The 10,000-nt window shown below is 50.5% G+C and overlaps 2 protein-coding genes across 6 annotated transcripts in view; one reads left to right on the top strand and one right to left on the bottom strand.

Moving 5' to 3' along the window:
- loaf (lost and found) overlaps positions 1-10,000 on the top strand; it is a 479,482-nt gene that overhangs the window by 94,045 nt on the left and 375,437 nt on the right. The window lies entirely within an intron of this gene.
- LOC138862206 (uncharacterized protein DDB_G0287625-like) overlaps positions 1-10,000 on the bottom strand; it is a gene marked incomplete at its 5' end in the record, with an annotated part of 86,030 nt that overhangs the window by 72,997 nt on the left and 3,033 nt on the right. The window contains 3 exons of the mRNA XM_070123399.1: positions 1-310; positions 421-990; positions 2,952-3,013. The exon at positions 1-310 is cut by the window's left edge and continues 290 nt beyond it. Of these exons, the coding sequence (XP_069979500.1) occupies positions 1-310; positions 421-990; positions 2,952-3,013 (942 nt within the window). The remainder of the gene's footprint in view (positions 311-420; positions 991-2,951; positions 3,014-10,000) is intronic.

The following is a 10,000-nucleotide window of genomic DNA, read 5'->3' as shown; positions in this document are numbered from 1 at the left end:
GATGCCTGACCTATTCTGACCTCCCTTATGGATGCTCGACCTATTCTGACCTCCCTTATGGATGTCTGACCTATTCTGACCTCCCTTCTGGATGCCTGACCTATTCTGACCTCCCTTATGGATGCCTGACCTATTCTGACCTCCCTTCTGGATGCCTGACCTATTCTGACCTCCCTTCTGGATGCCTGACCTATTTTGACCTCCCTTCTGGATGCCTGACCTATTTTGACCTCCCTTCTGGATGCCTGACCTATTCTGACCTCCCTTCTGGATGCCTGACCTATTCTGACCTCCCTTCTGGATGCCTGACCTATTTTGACCTCCCTTCTGGATGCCTGACCTATTCTGACCTCCCTTATGGATGCTCGACCTATTCTGACCTCCCTTATGGATGTCTGACCTCCCTTATGGATGCCTGACCTATTCTGACCTCCCTTCTGGATGCCTGACCTATTCTGACCTCCCTTCTGGATGCCTGACCTATTCTGACCTACCTTCTGGATGCCTGACCTATTCTGACCTCCCTTCTGGATGCCTGACCTATTTTGACCTCCCTTCTGGATGCCTGACCTATTCTGACCTCCCTTCTGGATGCCTGACCTATTCTGACCTCCCTTCTGGATGCCTGACCTATTCTGACCTCCCTTCTGGATGCCTGACCTATTCTGACCTCCCTTCTGGATGCCTGACCTATTCTGACCTCCCTTCTGGAAGTTTGACCTATTTTGACCTCCCTTCTGGATGCTTGACCTATTCTGACCTCCCTTCTGGATGCTCGACCTATTCTGACCTCCCTTCTGGATGCTCGACCTATTCTGACCTCCCTTCTGGATGTTTGACCTATTCTGACCTCCCTTCTGGATGCTCGACCTATTCTGACCTCCCTTCTGGATGCTCGACCTATTCTGACCTCCCTTCTGGATGCTTGACCTATTGTGACCTCCCTTCTGGATGCCTGACCTATTCTGACCTCCCTTCTGGATACTTGACCTATTTTGACCTCCCTTCTGGATTCCTGATCTATTCTGACCTCTCTTCTGGATGCTTGACCTATTCTCTTGTGGGTCTTTTCGTTTTCCTTCCCATGGGGTTGTTTACTGCCTTTTCTCTCTTCACTAATCTCTTCTTGTTAAATCCTCCTTTAGTTTGTCTTTGCTTTGCTTTATTTCTCTTCTCTTCCGCTTGTTTGTGACCTGCAATGTGACTGTCTCTTATTTTGGCGATCTTGTTTTTTTATGAGTTAACAACGTCAGTTTATAAAAAGATTGAGGAAGAGTTAGATTTATAATTCATAACATGGTGAAGAAGTTTTTCTTTTGCTAGAAACGTTTGAGTGTTTTATTATTATTATTATTTTTTACTTTTCCTTCTTTGTTAGGATTTCTACTTCATTTGACATTTGTCTTTTTATTCTCTCTTTCTATCTCCATCTTCCTCTCTCTCTCTCTCTCTCTCTCTCTCTCTCTCTCTCTCTCTCTCTCTCTCTCTCTCTCTCTCCTCTCTCTCTCTCTCTCTCTCTCTCTCTCTCTCTCTCTCTCTCTCTCTCACTCTTACCCTTCATCTCTCTCTCTCTCTCTCTCCCTTCTCTCTCCCTCTCCCCCTTTCTCTCTCTCTCTCTCTCTCTCTCTCTCTCTCTCTCTCTCTCTCTCTCTCTCTCTCTCCCTTCCCTCCCTCTCCTCCCTCCCTCCCTCCCTCTCCCTCTCCACCTTCCTCTCATCCCCTCCTTCCTCCCCTCCCCCCTCTCCCCCTTCTCTCTCTCTTTTTTATTCGACCTGAGATGACCTCGCTGTATATAAAGCTGGCTTGCAAGACGACCTGGCCTCGGGTTCGTGACGAGCCATTGCTGAGGGCTGAGGTTTTTGGTTTATTCAAGCACGCACGCTCGACCTCAAGCACGGTTCGGCGCACGCATTGTCATGGATGAGGGGGAGGGGGGGGAGGGGGAGGGGAGAGGGAGGGAGGGGAGGGCAGGTCGGAAGAAAGAGGGGGAGGGAGGGAGAGAGGAGGAAGAAGAGAGGGAGGGAAGGTAGGAGGGGGGGGGTAAAGATAGGTGGAGTGAGGGTGGGGTGGGGGGAGGGGGAGAGGGGAGGGCAGGTCGGAAGAAAGAGGGGAGGGAGAGGGAGAGAGTGAGGAAGAAGAGAGGGATGGAAGGAGGAAGGGGGGATAAAGATAGGTGGGAGTGAGGGTGGGGTGGGGGGAGGAGAGGGGAGGAGGTCGGAAGAAAGAGGGAGGGAGGGAGAGTGAGTGAGGAAGAAGAGAGGGATGGAAGAAAGGAAGGGGGGTAAAGATAGGTGGAGTGAGGGAAGTGAGGGGGGGTGGGGAGGGAGGCAGGTCGGAAGAAAGAGGGAGGGAGGGAGGGAGAGTGAGGAAGAAGAGAGGGATGGAAGGTAGGAAGGGGGAGATAAAGATAGGTGGGAGTGAGGGTGGGTGGTGGGTGGGGGGAGAGTGAAACATGAGGAAGAGGTGGAGGTAAAGAGAGATGGAGGAGAGAGAGAGAGAGAGAGAGAGAGAGAGAGAGAGAGAGAGAGAGAGAGAGAGAGAGAGAGAGAGAGAGAGAGAGAGAGAGAGAGAGAGAGAGAGAAAAATATAAATAAAAGAAAGTCAAACACACACACACACACACACACACACACACACACACACACACACACACACACACACACACACACACACACCCTTCGTCCCCTAACCCCACCACCCCCACCCCTCCACCCTCCACCTCCCCACCTCACAAACAAATTCTCTCCTACCCCGCCCCTCAAAAAAAAAAAAAAAAAAAAAAAAAAAACATCACAAGCAAATGTCTTCTGCCACTCACCTGCCAGGCTTAAAGACCACTTATTTCCTTATAATTCCTCGTGGATTGCATTTCTAAGGTACAGCGTTGTTGCGTGTCTTCCAGAACGTGTTTGTCGTGTTTGTCGGGTGATGGGTGGGTCTGGGCTCTGTACTGGTGCTCACCTTTATTATTATTATTATTATTATTATTATTATTATTATTATTATTATTATTATTATTATTATTATTATTATTATTATTAATATTATTATTATTATTAATATTAATATTATTATTATTATTAATATTGTTATTATTATTATTATTATTATTATTATTATTATTATTATTATTATTATTATTATTATTATTATTATTATTATTATTATTATTATTTTTGTGTGTGTGTGGGGGGGAGGGGGTGATTTTTTTAGGGGGGTTTGTGATTTTTTTGGGGGGAGGGGTTGGTGATTTTTTATTTTTTGGGGGTGATTTTTTGAGGGTTGGTGATTTTTTTGGGGGTGTTGGTGATTTTTTTAGGGGTTGGTGTTTTTTTTGGGGGGGGTTTGTGATTTTTTTTGGGGGGTTTGGTGATTTTTTTTGGGGGGTGGTGGTGATTTTTTTTGGGGGTGATTTTTTTGGGGGTTGGATTTTTTTGGGGGTGGGGTTATTTTTTGGGGTGGTGGTGATTTTTTTGGGGGTTGGTGATGATTTTTTTTAGGGGGAGGGGTTGTTGATTTTTTTTGGGGGGGGGTGGTGGTGATTTTTTTTGGGGGGGGGGTGATCTGGTTTTATTCGTGTCGGTTAGTGTGTGGTGAAAGATGATAGATTAAGTGAAGTGTTGATAGAAATATATTGTGAGATTTCCTATGCTAATTCTCATGTTTTATTCTAATTTTTTCTAATTTTATTGTCTCTATTTATTTATTTATTCATTTATTCTAATTCTCATGTTCTTTGATGGTGGTTTAGAGCAAGTAGAGTTGAGTTTGAAATAGAGAAGAGAATAGATTTAGAGGAATTTGTGGTAAAAAGATGATAGATTAATTAAAGTTTTGATAGAAATAAGAGTACATTGATGTGGATTTTTAAAATTGATTAATAAAAAATAGATAAACGAGTAGATAAAACTAAGGATTAATGTATCATATGTGGTTTATCGATAAATTAATTCGCAGCTGTATTTATTTAGATAATGAATTTTATTTGATGATTTGAACGTGGCTTCCAAATTGTTCTTTTTTTAATGGACACTGAATAACTCTCCCCTCTTTTAAGGCTGGAGTCCTTGGTTTTTCCCCTCTCTGGAGCCTCCCCTCTCTCTCTCCCCTCACTCTCTTCACTCTCCTCCTGGACCTTGCTTCACACTCACTTTCGTGGTTATATCCTCTCTCTTTCTCTCTGTCTTCTTTGTGTCTTCTTTCTCTCTGTCTTCTTTGTGTCTTCTCTCTTTCTTTCTTCTTTGTGTCTTCTTTCTCTCTGTCTTCTTTGTGTCTTCGTTCTCTCTCTCTTCTTTGTGTCTTCGTTCTCTCTGTCTTCTTTGTGTCTTCTCTTTCTTTCTTCTTTGTGTCTTCTTTCTTCTGTCTTCTTTGTGTCTTCTTTCTCTCTGTCTTCTTTGTGTCTTCTTCTCTGTCTTCTTTGTGTCTTCTTTCTCTGTCTTTTTTGTGCCTTCTTTCTCTTTATCTTCTTTGTGTCTTCTTCTCTCTTTCTTCTTTGTGTCTTCTTCTCTGTCTTCTTTGCTATTTTGGTTTATTGCGACTTCGTTTTCACTTTTCTGCTTGACTTTCTCTTTTCTCTGTCTTTATGCGTCTCTTTCCTCTGTTTATGTCTTATTCTTATTCTTCATCTCTCTCTCTCTCTCTCTCTCTCTCTCTCTCTCTCTCTCTCTCTCTCTCTCTCTCTCTCTCTCTCTCTCTCTCTCTCTCTCTCTCTCTCTCTCTCTCTTCTCTCTCTTTCTTTCTTTCTCTTCTTTCTTTCTTTCTTTCTCTCTCTCTCTCTCTCTCTCTCTCTCTCTCTCTCTCTCTCTCTCTCTCTCTCTCTCTCTCTCTCTCTCTCTCTCTCTCTCTCTCTCTCTCTCTCTCTCTCTCTCTCTCTCTCTCTCTCTCTCTCTCTCTCTCTCTCTCTCTCTCTCTCTCTTTCTCTCTCTTCTTTCTCTCTTTCTTTCTTTCTTTCTTTCTTTCTTTCTTTCTTTCTTTCTTTCTTTCTTTCTTTCTCTCTCTCTCTCTCTCTCTCTCTCTCTCTCTCTCTCTCTCTCTCTCTCTCTCTCTCTTTACCACTCATCCTTCTCTCTATTCTTCTGTCATTCTCTCCTCATACCTTTCCCTCCTCCACTCCCCCTCCCTCCTTTCCTCCCTCTCTCCCTCCTATTCTTCCTCTCTTCCCCTCTCCCTCTCTTTCTCTCTCCCTCTCCCTCTCTTTCTCCCTCCCATCATTTCCTGCATTGACATTCGTGCAATTGTGTTCGTTGAATTAAGATGTTTTTCCTTCTCTTTCCAGGTACGTATATCCGGAAGCAGCGGTGGTGTGGAGGAGTGGTGAGTGTGATGATGAGGATGGTGATGATGGTGATGATGGTCAGTTTTGTGGTGATGATGGTGATGATGGTCAGTTTTGTGGTGATGATGGTGATGATGGTCAGTTTTGTGGTGATGATGGTGATGATGGTCAGTTTTGTGGTGATGAAGGTGATGTATTTTTTATTGTCTTTTATTCTGTTGTTATTTTTTTCTTTTATGAAGTGGATTTACTTTTTTTATTTTTTATTATTATTATTTTTTAAAATTTGGTGTTTCGTGTTTGGATAGATATATACATGCACGTGTACACATACACATACACAGACACAGATACAGATACAGACACAAACACAGACACAGACACAGACACAGACACAGACACAGACACAGACACAGACAGACACAGACACAGACACAGACACAGATACAGACACAGACATAGACACACAGACACAGATACAGGCGCAGACACATACACACACACAGACACAGATACAGACACAGACATAGACACACAGACACAGATACAGACACAGACATAGACACACAGACACAGATACAGCCACAAACATAGACACACAGACACAGACACAGACACAGACACACACACATACACACACACACTTCCCCTCCCTCCCTCCCTCCTCCCTCATCTTCCTTCTCCCTCCCTCCCTCCCTCCCTCCCTCCCTCCCTCCCTCCCTCCCTCCCTCCTCCCTCCCTCCCTCCCTCCCTCCCTCCCTCCCTCCTCCCTCCCTCCCTCCCTCCCTCCCTCCCTCCTCTCCCTCCCTCCCTCCCTCCCTCCCTCCTCCCTCTCTCCTCCCTCCTCCCTCTGTCCTCCCTCCTCCCTCCTCCCTCCCTCCTCCTCCCTCCTCCTCCCTCCCTCCTCCCTCCCTCCCTCCTCCCCTCCCTCCCTCCCTCCCTCCTCCCTCCCTCCCTCCCTCCTCCCTCCCTCCCTCCCTCTCTCTCCCTCCCTCCCTCCCTCCCTCCCTCCCTCCTTGTCACTCTCTCTCTCCCTCTCCCCTCCCTCCCTCCTCTCCCTCCCTCCCTCCCCTCCCTCCTCCTCCTCCTCCCTCCCTCCTCCCTCCCTCCCTCCCTCCCTCCTCCTCCCTCCCTCCCTCCTCCCTCCCTCCCTCTCTCCTCCCTCTCCTCCTCCTTCCCTCCCTCCCTCCCTCCCTCCCTCCCTCCCTCCTCTCTCCCTCCCCAACCTCCCTCCCTCCCTCCCTCCCTCCTCCCTCCCTCCCTCCCTCCCTCCCTCCCTCCTCTCCCTCCCTCCCTCCCTCCCTCCCTCCCTCCCTCCCTCTCTCCCTCCCCAACCTCCCTCCCTCCCTCCCTCCCTCCCTCCCTCCCTCTCTCCTCCCTCCTCCCTCCCTCCCTCCCCCTCCTCCCTCCCTCCCTCCTCCCTCCCTCCCTCCCTCCCTCCCTCCCTCCCTCCCTCTCCCTCCCTCCCTCTCTCCCTCACTCCCTCTCTCCCTCCCTCTCCCTCCCTCCCTCCCTCCTCTCTCCCTCCCTCCCTCCCTCCCTCTCTTCTCCCTCACTCCCTCTCTCTCCTCCCTTCTCCTCCCTCCTCTCCTCTCTTCCCCTCCTCCCTCCCTCTCCCTCACTCCTCTCTCCTCCCTCTCTCCCTCCCTCCCTCCCTCCTCCCTCCCTCCCTCCCTCCCTCCTCCCTCCTCCCTCCCTCCCCTCTCTCCCTCACTCCCTCCCTCCCTCCTCCTCCCTCCTCCCTCTCTCCTCCCTCCCTCTCTCCCTCCCTCCTCCCTCCTCCTCCCTCCTCCCTCCTCTCTCCTCCCTCTCTCCTTCTCCCTCCTCCCTCTCTCCCTCACTCCCTCTCTCCCTCCCCCCCTTCCCTCCCTCCCTCCTCTCTCCCTCACTCCTCCTCCTCCCTCCCTCCTCCTCCTTCCCTCCTCCCTCTCTCCCTCCCTCTTCCTTTTCCTCCCCTCCCTCTCCTCCTCCTCCCTCCCCAACCTCCCCACAAAACTCCTCCCTAATTTTCCCCAAGATTTTCTCATAAAAGATGAGAATAAAATTCCTCTCCTTCATCTTTTCTCTCATAGACGCCTCCTTATCTCCGCTATTCCCGGGAGAGGAAGAAATAGGAGGGGAGGGAGAGGGGAAGGGATGGGAGAAATAGGAGGACAGGGGAGGGGAGGGAGGGAGGTTATGGGAGGTTCTGGGGGGGGAGGGGAGGTTCTGGGAGGGGGGGGGAGGGGAAGAGAGGGGAGGGGAGGGTATGGGAGAGGAGAGGGGAGGTTATGGGAGAGGAAGGGGAGGGGAGGAGGGGAGGGAAAGGGAGGGGAGGGGAGGGAGGGGAGGAGGGGAGGGGAAGGGAGAGGAAGTGGAGGGGAGGGGGAGGGAGGGGAGGGAGGGGAGGGGAGGGAGGGAGGTTATGGGAGGGGAGGTTATGGAGGGGAGGGGAGGGGAGGGGAGGGGAGAGGAAGGGGAGGGGAGGGAGGGGAGAGGAGGGTAGGTTATGGGAGGGGAGGGAGGTTATGGGAGAGTAAGGGGAGGTTATGGGAGGTTATGGAAGGGGAGAGGAGGGTATGGGAGGGGAGAGGAGGGTAGGTTATGGGAGGGGAGAGGAAGGGAGGGGAGGGGAGGGAGAGGAAGGGAGAGGAGGGTATGGGAGGGTATGGGAGGGAAGAAATATGATGGGAGGGGAGGGGGGAAGGGAGGGGGAGAAGAAGAGGATAGGGGAGGGGATTAGAGGGTATGGGACGGTATGGGAGGGAAGAAATATGAGGGGAGGGGAAGGGGGGAAGGGATGGGGAGAAATAGGGAGGACAGGGGAGGGGAAGAGAGGAGAGGGAGGAGAGGGGAGGGGGCAGGAGGAGAAGGGAGAGGAGGTGAGGGAAAAGAGAGGAAAGGAGGGTAGAGGAGTATGAGGATAGAAATAGATTAGGGAGGCTAAAGAGGGTAGAAAGAAAGAGGGAGAGAATCTGAGGGGAAGGGGAGGGAAGAGAGGGGAGGAAGGAGTGAGGGAGGGCGCTGAGGAGGGAAGCGGAGAATAGAGGAAAGAGGAGAGGGGATGGAGCAGGAGGGAAGGAGAGGAATAGGAAGGGAGAAGTCAAATAGGGGAGGACAAAGGAAGGGAGAGAAGCTGAGGGGAAGGGAGGGGGGGAGGCGAGGGGAGTGGGCTTCCCCCCTCCCCCTCCCCCCCCCTCCCCACCATCCTCAGGAAAGACACCTTATCACTCCTTAGGGAACGCCCCCCCTCTCCCCTCTCCTTTCCCTCGCTCTCGGTTCTTCTCCCCTTGCTTCTCACCCTCTCTCTGCTTGTGATCTGTCTCCCTTTCCCCCTCTCTTTCTTTTCTTTATTCCGTCTTCATCATCATTATTCCTCTTCTTCTCCTTCTTGTTTCTTGTTTTTTTTTCTGTTATTCCTCTTCTTCTTCTTCTATTTCTTGTTTGTCTTGTTGCTGGGGCTCTCTCTTTTCCCCGTCTCTCCCTCTTCTCTTTCCTAAGTCATTTTTCCTTCTCTTTTTACCGTTCCTAATTTCATTTTATTCCTTATTCACCGCTTCTCTGTCTCCTCTCCTTCTTTCACTTCGTCTAGCTTCTCCTATTGTCCTCCTTTTAATATCCTTCGGACCCTCATCCCTCCCTCCCTCTGTCTGTCTGTCTGTCTGTCTGTCTGTCTGTCTGTCTCTGTCTCTGTCTCTGTCTCTGTCTCTGTCTCTGTCTCTGTCTCTGTCTCTGTCTCTGTCTCTGTCTCTGTCTCTGTCTCTCTCTCTCTCTCTCTCTCTCTCTCTCTCTCTCTCTCTCTCTCTCTCTCTCTCTCTCTCTCTCTCTCTCTCTCTCTCTCTCTCTCTTTCTCTTTCTCTCGTTGTCTATTTCTCTCTCTCTCTCTCTCTCTCTCTCTCTCTCTCTCTCTCTCTCTCTCTCTCTCTCTCGCTCTTCCTTACTCCTCCTCTCTCTCTCCTCCTTTTTACTCTTGCTATCTTTCTCTGTCTCCTCCTCCACCTCCCCCTACTCTACTCCTCCCCTCCTCCATTTTTCCTTTTTATACCTCTATCCACCTCCTCCTCCTCCTCCTCTCCTTACCTCCTTTTATCACTCTCTCTATCTCCACTCCCCCTTCCTCCTTCCTCCCTTTATCTCTGTCCCCAATCTCTCCTCCTCTCCCTCCCCCCATCCTCCTCATCGTCCCTCCTCCCCATCATCCCTTTATCTCTCTCCAAACCTCCTCCCACCCCCTCCCCCTTCCCCCTTTCCCCCTTTCCCCCTTCCTCCTTTTATATCTCCCCACCTCCTCCTCTCCCCTCCCCTTCCTCCCTTTTTCTCCTTCCTTCCTTATCGTCCCCACCTCCTCCTCTCCCCTCCCTTCCTTCCCCTCACCCTTTCCCCCATCCTCCCTTTATCTCTCTCCCCACCACCTCCTCTTCCTTTCCCTCCCATCCTCCATTTATCTCTCCCCTCCTCCTCCCCCTCCTCCTCTCCCCCTCCCCTTCCTCCCTTTATCTCTCCCCTTCCTTCCTTATCGTCCCCACCTCCTCCTCTCCCCTTCCTTTCCCTCCCTTCCTCCCCTCCTCTTCCTTCCCCACCCTCCTCCACCCTCACCCACCCTCCCCTCCCTTTATCTCTCTCCCAACCCCACCCTCCCCTTCCTCCCTCCCCTCCCCACCCTCCTCCCCTCCTCCTCCACCCTCCTCCTCTCCCCTCCTCCTCGCCGCCATCGCACCATAAGCGTTGAGCCATTAGAAAAAATTA

The sequence above is a fragment of the Penaeus vannamei genome, chromosome 7 (assembly GCF_042767895.1).
Source record: "Penaeus vannamei isolate JL-2024 chromosome 7, ASM4276789v1, whole genome shotgun sequence".
Classification (NCBI taxonomy): Eukaryota; Metazoa; Arthropoda; class Malacostraca; order Decapoda; family Penaeidae; genus Penaeus; species Penaeus vannamei.
The sequence above is the reverse complement of the archived record's forward strand: the minus strand, read 5'-3'. Positions and strand labels throughout refer to the sequence as shown.